General features: G+C 38.8%; 3 protein-coding genes across 3 annotated transcripts; all 3 read left to right on the top strand.

Annotated features, from left to right (window-relative positions):
• Window positions 1-349: 349 nt before the first annotated feature.
• Window positions 350-4,128, top strand: LOC148076094 (extracellular calcium-sensing receptor-like). Its single transcript, XM_087794947.1, has 5 exons — window positions 350-641; window positions 982-1,776; window positions 2,498-2,725; window positions 2,999-3,122; window positions 3,215-4,128. Exons 1-5 carry the CDS (start codon window positions 384-386, stop codon window positions 4,126-4,128), a joined length of 2,319 nt encoding a protein of 772 aa, XP_087651073.1. The 5' UTR covers window positions 350-383.
• Window positions 4,129-5,051: 923 nt separating this feature from the next.
• LOC148076093 (extracellular calcium-sensing receptor-like) lies at window positions 5,052-8,215 on the top strand. Its single transcript, XM_087795417.1, has 5 exons — window positions 5,052-5,306; window positions 5,367-6,170; window positions 6,231-6,458; window positions 6,548-6,671; window positions 7,296-8,215. Exons 1-5 carry the CDS (start codon window positions 5,052-5,054, stop codon window positions 8,213-8,215), a joined length of 2,331 nt encoding a protein of 776 aa, XP_087651543.1.
• A 5,581-nt stretch (window positions 8,216-13,796) lies between these two features.
• LOC148076092 (extracellular calcium-sensing receptor-like) lies at window positions 13,797-21,893 on the top strand. The gene is made up of 7 exons (XM_087794946.1): window positions 13,797-13,909; window positions 14,676-14,943; window positions 15,017-15,820; window positions 16,647-16,877; window positions 16,962-17,085; window positions 18,744-19,649; window positions 21,739-21,893. Exons 1-7 carry the CDS (start codon window positions 13,797-13,799, stop codon window positions 21,891-21,893), a joined length of 2,601 nt encoding a protein of 866 aa, XP_087651072.1.
• The last annotated feature ends 4 nt before the right edge of the window (window positions 21,894-21,897 follow it).

Here is a 21,897-nt window from a genome sequence, read left to right as displayed (position 1 = left end):
CTTATTGACTTATTACTCATTTGAATATTTATATATCTATATTAGTAACAATAATTTTGCAGTCAAATTATTTTATGTATCTTTGTTGAAGTTTCCTTTGTTGGAAAAAACGTAAATTTAAGTGATATTTTAAATAAAATGCATAATTCTGAAATACTATTTCAGATGTGGAAGAAACGTTATTATAATAAAACGTTAAGTTATATTATCATAAGATTAAATGTACATTGCAGATTTACTTTAGATTTTAAATATAATATGTAATAAAGGACCATTTCTTAAAGAAAAGTTATTATAAGTTTTAATCCTTTGCTAAATAAAGTGCCAAAATTAAACCATCTATGTTCAGTTTGAATTTCAGGGGTTTCCAGTATGCACAGGCGATGCTATTCGCCATCGAGGAGATTAACAACAGCTCAGATCTTCTTCCTGGTGTCACTCTGGGTTATAAGATCTACGACTCATGCGAATCCATTGCCCAGGGAGTGAGGACAGCACTGGATCTGGCAAACGGTCAAGAAGTTGGAGCTGTGAATGTCTCTTGTGGCAGACCAGCACATGTTGCGTCTATTTTAGGAGAGACATCCTCTTCTCCTTGTATGGCGATAGCGACGGTCATCGGATCATTTCATATCCCACTGGTTTGTAGTAGAATTGTTGTCAAAACCACCTAAGTGAGACCAACAGACTACCGAGACCAGCGAGTGTTAAGACCAAAACAAGAAAAAGTTTATTTAAGTTAAGACCAAGACCAAGATATTATTTCTTCTAGATCAAGATATTACTAAGTCTGGGCAATCAGAGAACCTGAGTTCAAGACTATCGACTTCCAAGACAAAACAAATTCAAGAAACTGTAAAAACTGAGACACAACGATGACTATGAAATGTTGCTAATGTGTCACACACTACAAGCTCAAGAATGTATCTTAATTTAATATTATCATAATATTATCTCAGTCATGTTTTTTTTCTATTTCAGATCAGCCATTTTGCCACCTGCAGTTGTCTAAGCGATAAAGTAAAATATCCATCATTCCTCCGTACAATTCCCAGTGACTTCTACCAAAGCAGAGCATTGGCCATGCTGGTCAAGCACTTCGGCTGGACATGGGTGGGAGCTATACGAACCAACGATGATTATGGAAATAAAGGGATGGATGTATTTATAGAAACTGCCCAGCAACTAGGCATCTGTTTGGAGTTCTCAGAATCCTTCTTCAGAACTGATCCACCTGATAAAATACAGCAGATAATGAAGATCATTAAGAGATCCACCTCTAAAGTGATTGTAGCGTTCATGTCACCACTGGACATGGACCTGCTTATAAAAGAATTGAACCGTCAAAACTTCACCGGGTACCAGTGGGTCGGCTCAGAGGGCTGGATCTTTGATTCCCAAATAGCAGCACTGGACAGACATCACATCTTAGATGGGGCTATCGGTCTCTCTATTCCCAAGGTGAATGTCACAGGCATGAAAGAGTTCATTCTGGATATTAATAGACTTAGTCTTTCGAGCAATGAATTATTCGAACAGTTTTGGGAAGAGTTATTCAACTGCAAGTTTGAAGTGAACTCATCGGCTGGATTTCAAGGAGAGCTGTGTACTGGTTCTGAGGATCTAACTACAGTGTCAAACAGTTTCACTGACATGTCACTCATGCCCATATTCAACAACATCTACAAAGGTGTGTATGCTACAGCACATGCACTTCACAACATTCTTGGATGCGATGAGAAATGTGACACCAAAGTCCCAGTAGAGGCGCTCAGAGTGAGTACAACCAAGGTTCTATTTCATGCTCACCCCTTCAGTGAAGGCTTTGCTTCTGGGCTAGCACCCCTTTCAGCTGCGGGCAGTCTAGTCTTAGATGATCATAATCCAATGTCTCGTCAACTCATGTCAAGAAGAACCATCAAGAGTCTTAGATAATGCCTCAAAAAATATTGAGTATATGTATATATGAGTTTTCAGTGGAGAAACTTCACCATTTTGTACTTTGCCCTATTTGCTTGCGCTGGCAGATGACAAGATGGGTGTAACTATGTTGCCTGTTCATCAGCTCAAGTCGGACTTCTCAGACACTGAGTGGCTCAGTTGAAAGGCCTGTGCTTTTCAAGCTGCTGTAATGAGTCAGGTTTTTTCCTCCTGTGTTACTTCCGGAAATTAGGTGTTTATAAACACTTGGAGCCGGCTGCTAGGTCCTCTTGAGGGAATTCCCAGGTCAGCTTATATTAAAGACCTCCAAAGCACTCCTATGTAATGTGGACATACCCTGCCTTAAGAGAATCTTGTAGGACTAGGGTGATTTCTAAGAAACTTCTCCATCCGCCCTCTAGCCATGACAAGAATAGCCTGAATAGGTTAGGGAAAAAGGGAGGTGGGTTGCGGTAACCAAAACATGAAGCCTTTGCTGAAGGGCCTCTACACATTCAGATAGCTTTTGAAATATATTTTCGTGGTTACTAATGAACTCAAAAAATGTTTCCCTCAGATTTTACAGGAAATAAAAAGGATTCGATTCAAAACCAAGGAAGGAAATGAGGTATACTTCAATGAAAACGGAGATCCAGCAGCCAAGTATGAAGTAATAAATTGGCAGCGAACTGAATATGGGCTTGTGAAGTTTGTCACAGTTGGCTTTTTTGATACATCTTTCCCTGAGGACCAGCAGCTACTTGTGTATGACAGCTCATTAATTTGGGCAAATGACTCCAGTGAGGTAAAATTCATTACAATTATTAAAGTGTTTTCATATTATTATTTTCATACTATTAGTGATCTTATCACACATTTCAAATGAACTTAATGCTGACCAGGTTTACATATCTATTAACGTCAAACACCATCTGACCAGATAAATCAGCAGAGAACCAGGGCTTTATGGTCATACAGCATACTCATCAAGGCCATTTCAGTATCTTAAATCAACCAGAGAATAGTTAAATTTCAGTAGATCCTAATGTTGAAATCCTAGTTTCATCTTTTTCTTTAGGCTCCAATATCAGTTTGCAATGCCGAATGTTCCAAAGGGACACGTCGAGTTCTCCAAAAGGGAAGACCAGTTTGCTGCTATGACTGTGTGAAATGTAGAGATGGAGAGTTCAGCAACACAACAGGTCATTGTATGATGGCCACAATTTGTGATTTATAAGCTGCTTTGTAGAGATAATGTAACAATGGTTTGAAACAATCAAACTTTATTTTACAGATGCTGTAACGTGTCAGTCGTGCCCTCCAGAGTACTGGTCGAATGAGCACAGAGATGACTGCATAAAGAAGGAGACAGAGTTCTTGTCATACCAGGAGATCATGGGAGCCCTTCTCACTGCAGCATCATTATTTGGAACTATTATGGCGTCTTTTGTTGCCATTCTTTTCTTTATATACAGAAAAACACCAATAGTTCGAGCGAACAATTCAGAGCTTAGCTTCCTGTTACTCTTCTCCTTAGCTCTGTGTTTCCTCTGCTCCCTAACATTCATTGGCCGTCCATCTGACACGTCGTGCATGCTGCGACACACAGCATTTGGCATCACGTTTGTGCTCAGTCTCTCCTGTGTTTTGGGTAAAACCGCTGTGGTGCTAATGGCTTTTCGCTCCAAACTTCCAGGCAGTGCAGTCATGAAGTGGTTCGGTGTAGCACAGCAGAGACTCTGCGTTTTATTTTTCACTTTTATTCAAGTCATCATCTGTATCATTTGGTTGTTAACTTCTCCTCCTTTTCCGTTCAATAATTCCGCTGAATTCAAAAACAAAGTCATCTTAGAATGTGCCGTTGGATCAGCTGTGGGCTTCGGGGCTGTTCTTTTGTACATTGGGCTGTTGGCCTTCTTATGTTTTGTCCTCGCCTTTCTTGCTCGGAAACTACCTGACAACTTCAACGAAGCAAAATTCATCACTTTTAGCATGCTGATATTTTGTACAGTCTGGATCACCTTCATTCCAGCATATGTCAGTTCTCCAGGAAAGTTTAGTGTTGCTGTGGAAATATTTGCAATATTGGCATCAAGTTTTGGACTGCTCTTTTGTATTTTTATACCAAAATGTTACATCTTGTTAATGGAGCCACAGAAGAACACCAAAAAGAGTGTGATGGGGAAAAGGGCATCACACTCGGCTTAACAAGTTGGTAAGTCAAGTTGTGTTCTAGGTCATGAGTAGCCATTTTTTATGGAAACATTTACGCCGTCAGGTGAACGTAGACTTGATCTTGTACATGATAGAAAGAATATTATAATAGAAAGAATGAAATATTGTTTTTTTAATTTTGGATCTATATAAACACAAATAATTGATGCTCAAAACACAATTAATCAAAAATCTATGCTTAGTTTCTATGTTTTCAACGTGAATAAATTGATCTGATTTTAGGGGAATTCAGTTTTTGAATCCCTTTATTTAATTAGAGCTGCTCCCAATTAAGGTACGTTGTCAATATTTTTCTACAAACAAGAACAAAATATCCCTCATGCTTCCTTTTTTATTTGTTAATAGGGTAATTAAATGTTTTACTATATTGTGTGTTTTTTTGTGTTAAAAGCAAATGTAAATGTGGATAGATAATAAACTTCTTCAAGCTCAACAATTTCAAGGACAAAAACAAATTTGTCTTCAGCTGATTGGTTCTCTGTTTTCCCTTGAGACATCAGATCCACCTTGACAAACGGCTCAGTTTCGCGGGTTGTGTATAAATTTCAGCATAAGCTGAAAAGACGGTTGGATGGATCTGCAGAGCTGCACCATGTCAGTGTTGATTTTGCTTCTCTTGGCTCTATTGTCGGGTAAAGGAGACTCAAAGTGTCGGTTGTATGGCTCTGAGAACCTACCAGAGCTAGCTGAGGATGGTGACCTTGACATTGGAGGGATATTCTCATTTCGCACCACTCAGGATTTTACACTTTATTCGTTTGAAAACTTTCCAGAAATGCGGAAGTGTAAAAAGTATGTTCTTGTGTTTGTGTGTCACTTTGATGACATTTGCATTGATAAAGTGTTTATTTGCATTTTCTAGCTTTAATTTTAGAGAATTCCAGTTTGCTCAAGCCATGATATTCGCAATAAAAGAGATCAATGCCAGCCCAGACATGCTACCGAACATCCGGCTTGGCTACAAAATCTACAACAACTGTGGAACCATGGACATCTCTCGAGCTGCACTGGCTCTTGTGAGTGGACAGCAAACAGAAATCCATGATGAGAACTGCACCAAGAGCCAGTCAGTACAGGCGATACTGGGGCACTCTGGATCACGTCCGACTATCGCGTTTGCCCGGGTGGTTGGTCTTTATGGAGTACCAGTGGTAAGTCATGAGAGTTCATTTGGAAAGATCACTTTTTCACGTCCCTCTTATTCGTTACAGATTAGTCATTTTGCGACATGCGCCTGCCTCAGCAACAGGAAAGAGTACCCGACTTTTTTCCGAACTATTCCAAGCGACTACTACCAAAGTCGAGCCCTGGCAAAGCTGGTCCGGCACTTTGGTTGGACCTGGATTGGAGCCATAGCTGTAAGAAATGAGTACGGCTTCAGTGGCATATCTGCATTTATCCAAGCTGCACAGGATTATGGAGTCTGTATTGAATATTCAGAGGCCTTTTCCTCTTCAGACCCGCCTGAATTATTAAACAGAATAATCTCAGTTATTAAAAAAGCCACCTCCAAAGTAATAATTGCTTTTATGTCTCACAGCGAGATTAAGTTGCTGGCAGATTCCCTATTTGAACAGAACATCACAGGTCTGCAGTGGATCGGTAGTGACGCCTGGATCACGGACCACTCGCTCTCTGACATTAAAGGCCAAAGTGTTCTTTTGGGCTCACTCGGGTTCACAGTCAGCAAGGCAGAAATCCCTGGTTTGGGAGAACACCTGAGACGGCTCCACCCGTCGCAATTTCCTGGCAGTCAGTTTGTGCAGGATTTCTGGGAGGAAGTGTTTGACTGCTCCCTAAAAGGATCCGAAAAAAAAGCATGCAGCGGCTCAGAGAGTCTTCTTACGGTCGACTCACAGTTTACCGACGTTTCTGAACTGAGAGTCACTAACAACGTCTACAAGTCAGTGTACTCAGTAGCTTACACTCTCGACAATCTGCTCAAGTGTGAGGAAGGCCGAGGCCCTTTTCCGAACGGGACCTGTGCTGATCCCAAAAACATCCAGCCGTGGCAGGTGAGAAAACACCACTTGAACTTCACCTTATCTGCATCTTTTAAAATCTGTATCTTCAAGGTGCTGCACTACATGAGCACCGTCAACTTTACCACCCTGGCAGGGGAAAGGGTTAATTTTGACAGGAACGGCGACTCTCCGGCAAGATATGATTTGGTTAACATACAGATGAATGCCAGAGGAGTCATGGAGGGAACAACAGTCGGCAGCTACGATGCTTCTCTGCCGGAGAGCCAACAGTTCATCATGAACAAAATACCTGTGATATGGAGCGGTGGTCTCACAGAGGTTTATTTGCAATTTTAGATATTCAACCGATATATTATATATATTATTAATTTATGAAGTCTACAACACAAACTGTGTTTGTGTGACAGATACCCTCTTCAGTCTGCAGTCAGAGCTGTCCTCCCGGGAGCCAAAAAGTCCTCCACAAAGGAAGACCTGTCTGCTGTTATGATTGCATCCTTTGCCCTGTGGGTGAAATCAGTAATTTAACCGGTAAGACAAAGAGACCACTCAAGTCTCAAAAAACAAAGAATAGGCTACAGCCAGGTTGGGCATGGGATACTTTATAAACTGTGAATGCTATGACATGCCAACAAACTAAAAGGAAGAAGTGATGAAACTTTGTAAGAAATAAAAAAAATTGAAAAAATATAAAATCTTTTAAATAATGAAATGTAATGTAATTATCCAACCTTATAACAATAAACTTACTGGCATATTTTTTTTTATATTGTCTTATTTAATTTACATTTTATTCAATATGTGTCACTTAAAATTCAGGACAAAACATATGTATATTATTTATCTCTAATTCATTAGGGGGCATTAAAGGGACACCCGAAGGAAGGAAGGAAAGTCATATTTTCAGGTCAGAATCAGAAACTTGTATTGCCAAAGTTGTAAACACAACATAGGAATATTTTGCGGTGTCAGTACAGAGCAAAATAATGAAACAAGAACCAAGCACCTAGGAAGCCATTCTGGGGCGCCTAGGTAAACTACTAATTTATAATTTATAAGCTAAAAAGAATATGGAATTTAAAAGCTCAGTATAAAGAGCCAAAGACATCAAAGAACAAATGATTTGATGAAGCGTATTTTTTTTTGTCTCCACAGATTCCATATACTGCCTTAAATGTCCTGCAAAGTTCTGGTCAAACATGCAAAGAGATGCCTGCATCCCAAAAGAAATAGAATTTCTGTCCTATAAAGACCTTCTTGGTGGTCTGTTAGTCCTATTTTCACTCTTAGGAGTATTTGTGACCATGATTATAGCTCTAGTCTTTTACTGCCACAAAGAGACTCCGCTGGTTCGAGCCAACAACTCTGAGCTGAGCTTCCTGCTGCTCTTCTCTCTCAACCTGTGTTTCCTGTGTTCCCTCACTTTCATTGGTCGACCCACTTCGTGGTCCTGCATGCTGCGCCACACTGCGTTCGGGATTACTTTTGTGATCTGTATTTCTTGTGTGTTGGGGAAAACCCTCCTGGTGTTGGTGGCGTTCAGAGCAACACTTCCAGGCAGTAAAATGATGAAGTGGTTCAGGCCTGCTCAGCAGAGAGTCAGTGTTGTGGCATTCACTTGTGTGCAAGTTCTCATCTGCGTTCTATGGCTCAGCAACAATCCTCCGTTTCCAATTGAAAACGTGCTGCTCTACAATGACAGAATCATCCTGGAGTGTGATCTGGGCTCTGTGATCGGCTTTTGGGCCGTGATCGGATACATAGGACTTTTGGCCTTATTATGTTTTGTGATTGCTTTCTTGGCCAGAAAGCTGCCGGACAACTTCAACGAAGCCAAATTCATCACTTTCAGCATGTTGATATTCTGCGCCGTGTGGATCACGTTCATTCCGGCCTATGTCAGCTCTCCCGGGAAGTTAACCGTGGCAGTGGAGATTTTTGCTATTCTGGCTTCCACCTATGGACTTTTATTTTGTATATTTCTACCAAAATGCTTTATTATTTTATTTAAACCTGAACTTAACACAAAAAAACACATTATGGGAAAATCCTCTAAAAATGATACACGATACTAACCTGCAGGTAACAACAGCCTTCTTAGCATTTTGTAGAGAGAGATAGACAAGAGAGGAGAAGTCCACAGAGACCCCTTGGTGTCTTGACTTTATTGTTAGAGTCACTGCTCTCAACATCAACACACAGCAAATTCTCAAAGATCATCTCAAGAAAATTGGTCACACAATACTTTTATACAATGACAGGTGGTTCTGTCCATGATGGTGACACCAGCTAAGACATGGCACAGTTTACTGAAATTCCCCCCGTTTCCATTGTAGCAACCCTTGTTAATTAAATGTCTACCATATTTGGTTTCCTGTGTGTCTGCTCCATTCACTGCAGGCCTCGTCGATTTGATGTCCTGGTCTTGCAGCTGTTTAGTCAATAGCATTCAGTTTTCATTTCTTAGAAAAACAACGTAAAATATTCCAACACATATCCCCTCTTTCTTGGCTGAAGGACAACACAATGTAAATTACCAAATTGAATATCATAAAGCAGAAAATAGTGTATTTATTAATTCAACAAATTGTAAAATGTTATATTTTATTTACATTTAAACAAAATAAACAATAGTCATCTACACTGTTCGAAATTAATGCAAATTACAATTAGTGTGGCCTTTGCTGATTAGTATTGCCTTTGCTGATTTTACATTGGCCTCATGGGTTAGTCCTGAGGGGGCCAAGTGTTTTGCTCCTGGGCCTCACAACTCAGTGTCCTGGTTTGCATAGACCTTTAAATGATCTATCATTTGTCAAAGATTCCCTAGGGTACAAAAAAAACTGTTGTCAAAAGACATTAAAATGATGCAACACAATATAAGCTGAAAACACCGAGATACAAATAACAGGTAGATAAATCCCCTTGGATGGGAAAGGTCACTCTCTTGAGAAAAGAAACATCCCAACATGGTGAGTCCCGTGTCACTACAACAGGAGAGCAGGTGGCATGTTTCCCCGAGAAGAAAAGCACTAATAAACAAGTTTGTCACAAATGGTTAATTGAACATTTCAATGAATTGATTCCCCAGATCTATAATTAATTAGCATTGTTTAGGCTTTTGTAGCAAAAAGTTTTCTTGGCTTAAATATTTGGTTTTAATTTATTCTAATCTCACCTTGTCAGCGAACATCAGTTTCCATGTATAAGTGTAGTAGACATTTAATTATTTGATTCCACATACTGATACTGCTAATAGAAAGGCTACTTTTTCTGTCATTTTTTTTTTTTGCTCATCTTCAAAATTAAAGTTGCTCCAAAGAAAAAAACTTCAAACAAGCCTGTGACTGATGATTTGAAACAACAGACAATATATAATAGATAATAATAGTAGTTCAGTAGAAGTTACTTCTGGTGTTGCATTTGTTTAATGATGGGAGATTTCATTATAGTTGGTCATAATATATAATTTAAAAATTATACCTAGACCAAAATCCTTTAGTGTAGTTCACTCTCAAAATAATTGATTTAATTTGGGGGTCATAGTGTATAGGTATTTGAAGAATCTTTTGGCCACAGCTAAGAGAATTGTGTCCCAAAATGTAACAATGACAAACATCTACTGTCCAAGAACTGATTCCACCTGCAACATGTACATTTTCATGCTGGTTCTGGTTCAGATTTTTGCCAGATGTAGAAATTAGCCGACTCAGGTCCTTAGTCTATTCATGGGGCCAACAAGGCATTCTACAAAACGTTGTTTAGTTGTTGGAAAAACAGAAGAACCAATGCTTGTAAAAAATGTTTAAAGATCTTCAGTTACACCACAAAAAATACCGTGTTTATATATAATATAATATAATAGTCATAATATTTTTTTTTGTAAGTGTTCGTACTGATCTTTCATGCTTCATTTAATTAAAAGTGCACTTTGGATTTGGAAAGTTTAAAATTTGAGTAAAAATAAAATTTTGTAGAAAAGTCAAACATAGTGTCAGATTTTATCTTCCCTCCTCAGTTCAAACCTGTGATGGACTTAAATACAATAGATTTTGTTTTGATGCAGATATGTGGAAAATATGTAAACTTTTCATAATATATTAATTTTATTCAATGTAAATGTTTCTTAACCCTTGTGTTGCCTCTCGGTCAAGGTGAACAACCCATTCACCTTGACCCAGAGGCGACACAAGAGATACCAGAAACACATTTGCCTCTGAGCCTTCGGGTCACCTTGACCCAGAGGCAACACAAGAGATACCAGAAACGCATTTGCCTCTGGGCCTTCGGGTCACCTTGACCCACAGGCATTCCTGGCAGTCAGTTTGTGCAGGATTTCTGGGAGGAAGTGTTTGACTGCTCCCTAAAAGGATCCGAAAAAAAAGCATGCAGCGGCTCAGAGAGTCTTCTTACGGTCGACTCACAGTTTACCGACGTTTCTGAACTGAGAGTCACTAACAACATCTACAAGTCAGTGTACTCAGTAGCTTACACTCTCGACAATCTGCTCAAGTGTGAGGAAGGCCTCACCTGCAGTGGCTGAGAACGTCTGGCCCAGTCATATGTCTGAAGGAGTTTCTACTTCATTGTGTAGGAATTTGCCAAATGGGCTCAATTGTTGAGGCAGCTTATTGGGGCTGTGGCCAGAATGTGGCTGGTGCTAGTCGCTGCAGCAGTAATCACAGAACCTGTTGATGGACCCCAACAGTGAGCAAAAGAAAGAGGAATGTCGGCCATTTTGTCCTGTGGGACTATTCTCTACAGGCTGTATGGCTTCGACGTCCTAGAAGGGGTAAGGAGTCCTCCTACCTGGGGCTTAGGTTCCGGGATGAAGTCCAGGTTAAACAAGATTAGAGAATGATCACTCAGATGGACATCATGTACAGATACATTAGAAATGTCCAGGCCAAGAGTAAAAACTAAGTCTAAAGTGTGGCCTTTTTGATGAGTGGGTTCAAAAACATGTTGCTCAGAATTAAAGGATTTTGTTAAAGTTAAAAGTTCTTTAGCAGAGAAAGATGTGACGTAATCAACATGAAGATTTAAGTCTACAAGAATAAGAACAGATTTCATTTGAATAATGGAAGATAAGAAGTCACTGAAGTCTTTCATGAACACTGCCGCAGGATCATGCGGACGGTAAACAATAGAAAGGACTTGTAGAACCAACCAAGATCATCTGAAACTCAATAAAAGTGAATTCCTGTGTCTGAATCACTTTGCAAGAACAACTCTCTCTATAAACTGTAGCAAGACCACACCCACGACCAGAGAGGTGAGGCTTCCTAAGAACAGCGCTATCTGGAGGCCAGAGTTTTTTTTACATGAATAAACTCTTCGTCTCTCTGCCAAGTCTCAGACAGACACAATAATCGAATGTTTTTCTTGTGAAGAGATCATTCAAAGAAAAGTAATTATTTGTAATGGAATGAGCATTGTAAAAACCGATGACGTCACAGAGTCACTGACAGCCGAGCAGAGAGGGATCTCTTAAATAGAACAGCAGCGGTCACGTGGGTTACAGCTGTCACTCAAGTTCTGTTGTAAAAGCCAAATTGAAAAGAGGAAATAAAAAGATCTGACCACCAATCGTTAATTTAGTATGATCAGCATCTCTGCTGTCATCACACAAAACAACATTTTTCCCTTCATTTAGTTTCTAATGAAAGATAATTTACCATATTGTGGAGAACTTGCACGTTATCAGTGCCATCATCGTCATCGTCATCGTCATCGTCATCGTCATCGTCATCGTCATCGCCATCGTCGTCGTCGTCGTCGTCATCGTCATCGTCGTCGTCGTCGCCGTCGCCGTCGCCGTCATCGTCATCGTCATCGTCATCGTCATCGTCATCGTCATCGTCATCGTCATCGTCATCGTCATCGTCATCATCATCATCCTAGAGAACAGCCCACAAAAGTTACCACCTACTTGTGTCACCAGGTTATAAGACAGACAACGTTTGACAACATTCTGTCTTCGCTCTGAGATGTCGGCACTGACATTCGTCTGTTTAACTCTGCTGACATGGCCAATTTTAGGTGGTGGCACATTTCCTCTACTTGATGATGAGGAAACAGGCCAGTGCAGAGCTCTCAAGATGGGTCGAACTCATTTGAGAAAAAGCTATTTCAGGTGAGCCTTTGGTAAAATCTTTTTTTTTTTCATTAAATCGAATTAATTAAAGATTTGGATGAAAACTACTTTCAGTTTCAATCTTACAACCACACGATTTCCTCATCAATGAGCAGCTGTTTATTCCTACAGCTCTACGCTGACCTTCGTACGATTTGTAACTACGGAGTTTATCTTCTGGACCAATGAAAGGACAGTTTATGATCCAGAACCGATCACTAATGTCTGTGAATTGTATCAACATGAGAAGGTAGAAGAAAAATCTCAAGTCATTACTTCTATCAAGAACTGTGATGAATTTGCTCTTGACCAGAACGCAGGCCGACATCTCTCATGTTCTTCACTGATGCTTTCCACCCATTCAAGATCTGCTATCAAAGAGATCACCCACGCCAGTCAGTGTATCTTGGTGTGCAACAACAAACAACATCCTCTCACAGGTGAATTAGAAGAAAATACAACTTTTTTTTAATTGTGTTTAAATTGATCGATGTATTTCCTCATAGGTGGAACTGTTCTGCTCAAGAGTCGTGGCAATCACCACAAGCTGGTCACTGGGGCCGCTGTGTTTCTGCTCGTGATGCATGTTAGAAGGATGGAGGGAATCAGAACGGGTCATATTTTCAACTCCACTCAGATGTTTTACACAGTGTGGAATACAGCAACATTAACAATGAGGAAGTTGATTCACATATTCTGCATCTACTTATTCTTCAGTTTAAAAACTAAAGGTGTGCTTGTTTTGTTCCCATACCCAGCATCAGTCTCCTTTAAATCACGTAGTCCCTTGAAGCAGAACATGGTTCCAGTCAAATGTCTCTGGTTGATTCTGAGTGTGACAGAACATTGTCGGTTTCTTGTGAGCTGCTACTGTTGCCTGCTCTCCTATGGCGGCAGTGTACTGAAGTCAAACATCTGTCAGAGCATACATCGATTGTATTTTGTCATCATATTCAGAGTCTTAGGAAAATACAAAATTGTCTTTAAAATAAGGCTTTGATACTTTATCATTTTTTGTTCTTCTTACATTTTCATTTCATCATTGACTAATAAAAGTCTATTTATTGATCTATTTTATTTTGATTGCTTAAAGTTAAATATTTGGGGTAATGGAAAAAAAATACATTTTTAGAACAAATGAAATACATTTTATTAGTTGTTTGTAGGTGTATGTGACAATTAGAATAACATGTATTTTTACAGGTTTTAATTACACTTGACGATGTACGACAATTAAGTGAAAGAAAAAACTATATATTTAAACTTGAAACTGTAATATGCATGATTGGCTTTTTTTATTGTAAAAAATAAAGTGTAATTATATTATTATATTAATGGCTTGTCGTGGTCAGAATTATGAATTGAATGAATAAAATAAACATGTTTTCCCAATGTTCAGTGAAGCGTTTGAAAACAATCTTTGGAGAATTTATTACGTGCGTCATATTGGTGGACATTGTTTTTATGTGTTTGCCCCCAAAAAACCTATAAAGTTGGGATCCCATGTTCTGCTGATGGAGATGGGGAGGGGGATCATCATGAGCTGGCTCCTGTTCATGTTGCCGTCTCTGCTGGCTGAGCCGAGTCCAGACAACCAGACGTGCAAAGTGATCGGACAGACTGGATTCACTGAGTTTCACAAGGAGGGTGATTTGATGATTGGAGGCATTTTTTCTATGAGCAGCACACGCACACTCATAGATAATAACTATCAGGCTTTTCCTGATTACTACTGCAAGAAGTGAGTGGATGGGTCTCTGTTCAAATTAATTTCAAATCTTTCTTTGGAGCTCTTGTTACATTTTGTAGTGACAATCTTGCCATTTGGTGTAAAAATGTTTAACTTATTTTAAATCATCTCATATAATCACGGCACATAGCTTTCTGATAGTGAAATGTTTTTAGACTTATATTAAGATGGTTGACTTGGCTTTGTTTAACTGGTTATATTTGAAGTTTAGACACAGCTAGATTTTATTCTATAATGTTTATCCATTTCTTTTTTCAAAGAACACTACTTTCAGGTTTAGATTTTTACTTGAAACTATGTTAACGTGTGGTTGTTGACTAGTGTAGATATGAAAGCGATATTTAGAATGAGAAAAAGGAATTAATTTTTTTAAATAAAAAAATTGATTTATAAAAAGTGAGATGTTTCCTTTAAACTTCCATTTGATTGTAAGGAAATGTAATTAATCAAGTGGTTTGCTTTATATATGATTTAAATATTAATTTGTATATTTAAACTGTAATAATAAGGACAAATATAGGGATATTTTAGGACTATTTTCTACATTTGTATTTGAAATTTGTTCACATTAACTGAATTGAAAGAATATTAACAAGAAAAATGCTTCAAACAAATAAAAGAAAAGACATAAAAGTAACTTTGGTGGCAGGTTGAACGACCGGGAGCTGAAATTCGCCCGGACTGTGATGTTCACCGTGGCTGAGATCAACAAGGATGCAAAGCTCCTCCCAGGGGCGACTTTGGGTTACACCATCTTTAATGGCTGTGCTTCTGAAAACCTGCTCCGAGCAACGTTTGAAGCTGTAACTGGACATGCTCAGGCCTGCAGCAGGAGAATCCAGGCGGTCGTGGGTCACTCGTCCTCTGGAATCAGCAAGGACATGAACCGCATACTGAGTCCTTTATCTGTACCACATGTGAGAGCAAACAATACGTAAAACAATCCCTTTATTTTCATCTCTCAAATGAGTCATTCTTGTTTCCTCTCAGGTGAGTCACTTGTCCACCTGCGCCTGCTTGAGTAACAAGAAACTCTACCCCACCTTCTTCAGAACAGTGCCAAGTGACCGCTTCCAAGTCCAAGCCCTGGTACAGCTAATGACGTTTTTCGACTGGCGCTGGGTGGGCATCATCTACTCCAGCACCACCTACGCCAACTCCGCAGTGGCTGACTTTGTAAGCCAAGCCATAAAAGTCCCAGTATGTGTGGAGTTTGAACTGATTTACTCAAAAACTGAAGAAAAACGATTTGAAGCCATTTTGGAAGCGATTAGAAGCTCCACATCACAAGTTGTCCTGCTGTTCATGTCTCTGAGCTACACCAAGTCATTTTTGTCTAGAATCGAGACGTACAACATCCCTATGAAGCAGTGGGTTGGTACTGAGTCTTGGATCACACAACAGGAACTGAGTTCAGTGAAGAGGAAGACGATTTTACAAGGAGCGATGGGCTTTGCTCTGCCCAGGGCCTCCATTCCAGGCTTGGGTGATTTCCTGCTGAATTTAAAACCGTCGGAAGAGCCCAACAGCACCATCGTTGAGTCTTTCTGGGAAAATAGCTTTGGCTGTACCTTCTCTTCTTCCAACACCAGCATTGCATGCAACGGCTCTGAGGATCTCACCACGGTCTCCAGCGACTACACTGAGGTGAAAGAGTTCCGATCAGAGAACAATGTCTACAAAGCCGTCTACCTGGTTGCGTACGCCCTACACACCCTGTTGGAATGCCGTAATGGTTACAACCCCACCACAGGAAAACCGTGTGTGAGCAAAAGTCAAGTCCAACCACGGCAGGTGCGTAATCTCGTAACTCTTTTAGTAACCTTGAACTTTTATTTTCAAACCTCTTCACAAAGTTTGCAAAACATGCCCGTGTGGACACAAGAATCGAAGAGTTAACCGTTTTGGAAATGTTTGAGACGTATCATCATTGTGTTCAAAAGATTGTAAAAAAAACTACGAAGAAAGAATGCATAATTTATTTTTATAAATGTCTGAAAACATTGACGATAGTTGTCAAAAATTTCCAAAATATACTCACCAACACATCAACAAAACACAACTAAAAAAACAGATAACTTCATGCTCAATAGCTCTCTCGTTGTAAACACCTAAATTAGTTTTCGAATTGTTAAAAATTCTGTATGCACTAGATTAACCAAACACCAATTTATTCTATTCCATCAGAAACCTTCAATCAGTTATACAACACTGGCATGAAAATAACTTACACATGTTGAATGTACAGAAACTGTAATATGTTAAGTGTTCTGTGGATCGTTTTAATTGTTTATTAAAAAAGACTCATATTTTCATATCATACCTTTATCAAAAAAATGCTTTAAGACTTAAAAAACTATTTAAAAAAGTGTGGATACATATAGTAGACTAAAAAGGAATACATTGGACTTCCAGTATTTGACTTATTCAACTTCAATAAGCTGTTTTGAAAAAAGACAAAATGTAATGTTATCTTTAAAGAGAACTTCTGAAAATTCGGTTTGTTATTCTTTTCAGTTGAACCTCTCTCTGATTGCCACAGTATTGTGTATTTAATTACCTTCAAAACTAGTGTCATTGTCATCATTTGTGTGAGTAATCATCACCTGCACATTCACAGGTTCTGGAACACATTCAATATGTGAATTTTACAACACAAAACGGTGCAAAAGTAGCCTTTGATGAAAATGGAGATTCAGTGGCGCAGTATGATTTGGTGAACTGGCAAGTAAAGGAGGACGGTTCTGCTGACATTATGACTATTGGACAATATGACACGTCGTTTCCTGAAGGAGAAAAGTTCAAACTGAACAGGGACACCAAAATATTCTGGGGAGGAAATAACAAAGGCGTAAGCTGATATAATAATTTTTACAACTGGTTATTTAATACAGTTAAACTGATGTGAGTTTTATGTTGGTTGTTCTATGATCAGGTGCTGAGATCCGTGTGCAGAGAGCCGTGTCCACCGGGGACTCGAAAGGCCACAAACAAGAGGAAACCGGTGTGCTGCTTCGACTGTTTCGAGTGTCCACAGGGTGCTATAAGTAACCAAACAGGTGTGTTATGCTTGCGTGTTCTTTCTTTGTCTATTATAAAGAATCTAATTATTTCAAAGGCCAAAAAAGAAGCAACTACTTTGGGCCAGTGGTGTCCAACTCAATCACACTAGGGGCAAAAACCTTTAGCAGTCAAGGTCATTTGTCGAACAAATTGTATATTTACTAAATAGTAAGTATGAGTCAAGTTGTAAGTAAGTAAGTAATTTGTATTTATATAGCGCTTTTCAAAGTTGTAATATTATCTTTCTATACTTGTTGGTTCAATCTATCTTAATTATCTCTGTGTTTGTCCTCCTTCATCAAAAACTCCTTACTAACACCTTTTGCTATTTTTTCTTTATTTATATTATCTATTTAAAGTCGGTATGGGTGCACGGTGTCGCAATGGTTGCATAGGTTTACTCCGGGCGCTCTGGTTTCCTCTTACAGTTCAAAAACATACAGAGTTTGATTGGGAATTTGGGAAATTGTCCACAGGTATGAGTGTGTGTGTGAAATGTTGTGTGTCTTTGTGTGCCCTGCGGCGTCCTGTCCAGGGTGTCCCCCACCTCTAGCCCGAAGAAACTGGTATAGCCCCACAACAACCTCCATAAGGGATTAAGTGGGATAGAAAATGAATGAATGGAAGTTGGTATAATCTGTTTCTTTGCTAAACATTTTAGGTAGGTCATAATGTCAATGTATTGCTCTTCTTTGATTTTGAGCCACCCTGCCACTGTTTGACTTTGATACTTTTGTTTTAGGCCATCTTAGGACTGAAAAGGAATTTTTGTTGTTTCAGTGGAACCTTTCCCGTAACCATTTCCCCAAATTATTTGTATTATTACTATAAGGGATATGCATGGCAAATGGATACAAATAACTAATTTCATAATACGTTTCAATAAATCACTAGTCGATTAACGTGATATAGTTAACTTTTTTTTTTTCTCAGGTAGCAATCATAATGTAAAAAACATTGAGTTTGATTTAAAATTCTGCGGATCATTATAAACTGAAGCAGCTGCTTTGTTGTTCTTTTAGAAGATCACTCTCGTAATATATCGCACGAGATTAAAGCTGCCATACTTTGCAGTTTTAATCAATAGATTCCTAACAGTACAAACAATTAAATTAAAACAATTTACGGAAGGAGACCTCATGAGGGATCAATAAAGTTTCACCTTACCTTACCTTACCTTACAACTATTCATCTACCGGCCTTAAATAGAATAAGTCAATCCATAGACCTGTAAACCGATGTTTACATGTCCTTAAAATTAAAATTGATTTCCAGTTTGTTCTAGTTAATCTATATTAGTCTAATATGATAATTATTCCCATCAGCAGAATATGTTTGGTCTCACAGAGTAACTCATACAATCAAATAACTACGAAGTAAGTAAGTAAATCACTTTAATGTGACTGCAGAGACAAAATATGATAAGCTGGTTTAAGTGTTGCTAAAATGCCAAATAGCAGGGGTCTAGTGGCAACCAAAGTCATCAATCTGATTATAAATCTGATAAGACAATTATTCATCGATTTAATAAAATGTTGATTTTTATAAAGAAAATGAGCTCCTTGAAAGAGGTAAACCTTTTCTTTATGCTTTTCTAGTTAATTGTTGTTTCACTGGGAGAAACTATATGTGCGCCATGTCTCTTCTTCTCCAGATGCTTCTGACTGTATTGCCTGTCCAGAGGAGTTTTGGCCAAACGAGAAGAAAGACAAATGTCTCCCAAAGCCCACCGAGTATCTGTCTCATAGAGAGATCATGGGAGCTTTGCTGACGACCTTCAGCTGCTTTGGCGTATTTCTGGCCCTCCTGGTATCACTGATCTTTATGGCTCACAAGGAAACTCCAATTGTCAGAGCCAACAACTCTGAGCTCAGCTTCCTCTTGCTCCTCTCGCTCAAACTCTGCTTCCTGTGCTCTCTGACCTTCATCGGACAACCTACCGAGTGGTCGTGCATGCTGCGCCATACAGCCTTCGGCATCACTTTTGTTCTCTGTATCTCTTGTGTTTTGGGGAAGACAATCGTTGTCTTGATTGCGTTCAGAGCTACGCTCCCGAATAGCAATATTCATAAATACTTCGGGCCTATACAGCAGCGTTTTATCGTCCTCACTCTGACTCTCATACAGGTTCTGTTTTGTGCAATTTGGCTGAGTACAAATGCTCCATTCCCAAAAAAGAACATGAAATACTATAAAGAAAAGATCATTTTAGAGTGCGCCCTTGGGTCAGCGGTGGGGTTCTGGTCGGTTCTGGGTTACATTGGACTTCTTGCACTGTTGTGTTTCATTATTGCGTTTTTGGCCAGAAAACTTCCAGACACTTTCAATGAAGCTAAACTGATCACTTTTAGCATGCTAATCTTCTGCGTGGTGTGGATCGCTTTCATTCCCGCCTATGTCAGCTCCCCTGGGAAGTTCACTGTGGCAGTGGAGATTTTCGCCATCCTGGCCTCCAGTTTTGGACTGCTTTTCTGTATATTTCTTCCAAAGTGCTACATCATTATTTTCAGACCAGAGCGAAACACTAGAAAGTACCTGACTAGAAATGCACCAGCAAGAGGTCTTTAAGCAGAGTCAGTGTTGTTATGACAAACAAGATTTTATCTCTAGCAAAACCATGCGTATCAGTGGGCGTTTCTTAAGCCCAATTTGTAATTTAAATATTTCAATGAAAAGAGAGTTTTGTACTAATAGACACATACTGATGAGTACAATAGAGGTCCAATATCAATTTAAGAGACATTTAAAGTGATGTTTCTTACAATATTCGAATTTGACTTATTTTCTACTCACCCTCATGTCAACCGAGGGCATCATTTTCAGAATGATCCATCTCTTTTTAGAGTTATAGGCAGAAATGTCCATTTTACAGTCATGAATGGCGCTCCCTTTTCTTTGTTTGAAAAGAAACACTAAAAAACATCCAAATACTTCCATGTCCCTCTTGGAATGACACACAAACAAAAGGAATTGTTCGGGGAAAAAACAAAATACTTATATTTTAAGCTTGTTTGTAGAGGAAGTCTAACATGCCACACAGACAGGAAACTGAGTAGATTTAGAAAGAGCTCTGACATGAGAATGACTAGATAAAGAGTGAAATTCGAATTTTGGTTTAACTACCACTTTAAATCAACACAATATACACTATACATGTTTACTTTTTATGTGATGTGACACATGGATGAAACATTGTGAAAGGGATATTTCTGTGAATAAACTTTTTTTTTTACATTATTATTATATAAAAAAAACTTAGATGAAGTTGTAAGTGAGCTCAGGTTATATCTTGGTCGTTGTAACATTGTTGTAACAAAAAATATTGTTATCTGTATTGTATCACTTTATAGTCTTATTTTACACAGTTTGAAATGATTCTGTGTCTAATTTTGTTAGCTCTTTTCACTGGCTAACAACAGAGATCGCTGCTGATCCATATATTGTGCTGAAAAAATAAACGTACTCTACCATCAAAAGATCAACTCTTCAGTCTACTGTGGTTCTTTTCTGGCAGCTCCTGCCTGCAACACTTTTTGCGTGGCTGCAGTTTTCTGTTTCGTGAGGATCAACTGCTCAACCAAATAGGCCATGATTTCAGTGCTGCTTTCACACACTTCGTGGACTTGGTTGCAAGCATGTCCAACTGAAGAACAGAACTTCCATGTCTTCTTACCACCGAAACATGGAATTTCACGACCTACAGATCGAGTAACTAAATCCAATCATCTGGAGTCACGCCGTGTAGCAGGTTTGCAAAAATCGACACGATCGAGTGGCTATAAGCCTCCAGCTTCTGTATTACTTAAACAGGTGAGTTATTGAAACTAACATTGTGATTTATTTTTTGATATTCATATACTGTATGTTAGAAAGCTAATTATTATGCATAGTCTTTTCTATTTAATTTATTTTCTATTTTATGTCTAGGACATGAGGTTTGGCAAAACATGCTTTTGAAACTCAGGTATTATGAGTTAGCACGTTATCAAGGGTTTGTTACAGATTTTTAGTTGTTATTGAAGTGAGACAGCAAAACTAGACTTAAAAAATTGCTGGTCGGAATCTGCTAAAAGTAAAACAAATAATTAAAATTCTACTCTGTTGTTCTGCCTTGTCATGTTCAGAAATCAATCACTGAGAACTTAGAGACCGTCACTGCAAAAATCCTAATTCACAAAATTAAAAGAATGGAGAAGATGAGCCTAAGGATGCGGGATTTGTGTTTGAGTTGACATTTTTAGTTATTGAACATTGTTGACTTGAATTTACGAATTTTCCCATTGCAGTTGTAATGGATTTTGGAAGAAAATCAATATTACTAGCACTTAACCTTATCTGAAAATCTTTTTCTCTTTGGGTAACAATTTTTGATGATTAAGCCATTTCAAGAAAATTTTGATTCATAATATAATAATAACTAACTAAATTAAAATAATAATAAATAATACAAATAAATTGTAAAAACTATGGTTTATTTGATGTCCCATATTTCAACACATGTTGTGTACTTAATTATTTTCCACTGCAGTTCCCAGTGGGAATATGGAGGTAATTATCAACACTTATAAAGGTTTGGAGCATTTGTCGTCTCACATGAACATCTGCAAGCATGCTTTGCTTTGCCTTGTCTCTCCTCTGCTTAAATGCAGCTTCTGCTTGTGAGAGATTGGGCAACTTTGACATGCCAGGTTTGTTTAAACATGGAGACATCATGATCGGAGGGATCTTCCCAGTGTTCAACAAGGAGCTCATGTCCACAGCCATGTTCAACCGTGAGCCGCCCGCAGTCCGGTGTGCAGGGTGAGTGA

The sequence above is a fragment of the Callionymus lyra genome, chromosome 7, assembly GCF_982586985.1.
Source record: "Callionymus lyra chromosome 7, fCalLyr1.hap1.1, whole genome shotgun sequence".
Lineage (NCBI taxonomy): Eukaryota > Metazoa > Chordata > Actinopteri > Syngnathiformes > Callionymidae > Callionymus > Callionymus lyra.
This window is presented reverse-complemented; position numbering and strand designations above follow the sequence as displayed.

Excerpts from the sequence above, each read along its gene's own strand:
- LOC148076094 (XM_087794947.1), top strand. The coding sequence starts at position 384 with ATGCTATTCGCCATCGAGGAGATTAACAACAGCTCAGATCTTCTTCCT. Across the intron at positions 1,777-2,497 it reads TCCCAGTAGAGGCGCTCAGA|ATTTTACAGGAAATAAAAAG; the intron begins GTGAGTACAACC and ends TGTTTCCCTCAG. Across the intron at positions 3,123-3,214 it reads AGAGTTCAGCAACACAACAG|ATGCTGTAACGTGTCAGTCG; the intron begins GTCATTGTATGA and ends TTTATTTTACAG.
- LOC148076093 (XM_087795417.1), top strand. The coding sequence starts at position 5,052 with ATGATATTCGCAATAAAAGAGATCAATGCCAGCCCAGACATGCTACCG. Across the intron at positions 6,171-6,230 it reads AAAACATCCAGCCGTGGCAG|GTGCTGCACTACATGAGCAC; the intron begins GTGAGAAAACAC and ends TGTATCTTCAAG. Across the intron at positions 6,672-7,295 it reads TGAAATCAGTAATTTAACCG|ATTCCATATACTGCCTTAAA; the intron begins GTAAGACAAAGA and ends TTGTCTCCACAG.
- LOC148076092 (XM_087794946.1), top strand. The coding sequence starts at position 13,797 with ATGGGGAGGGGGATCATCATGAGCTGGCTCCTGTTCATGTTGCCGTCT. Across the intron at positions 16,878-16,961 it reads GGGGAGGAAATAACAAAGGC|GTGCTGAGATCCGTGTGCAG; the intron begins GTAAGCTGATAT and ends TTCTATGATCAG. Across the intron at positions 17,086-18,743 it reads TGCTATAAGTAACCAAACAG|ATGCTTCTGACTGTATTGCC; the intron begins GTGTGTTATGCT and ends CTTCTTCTCCAG.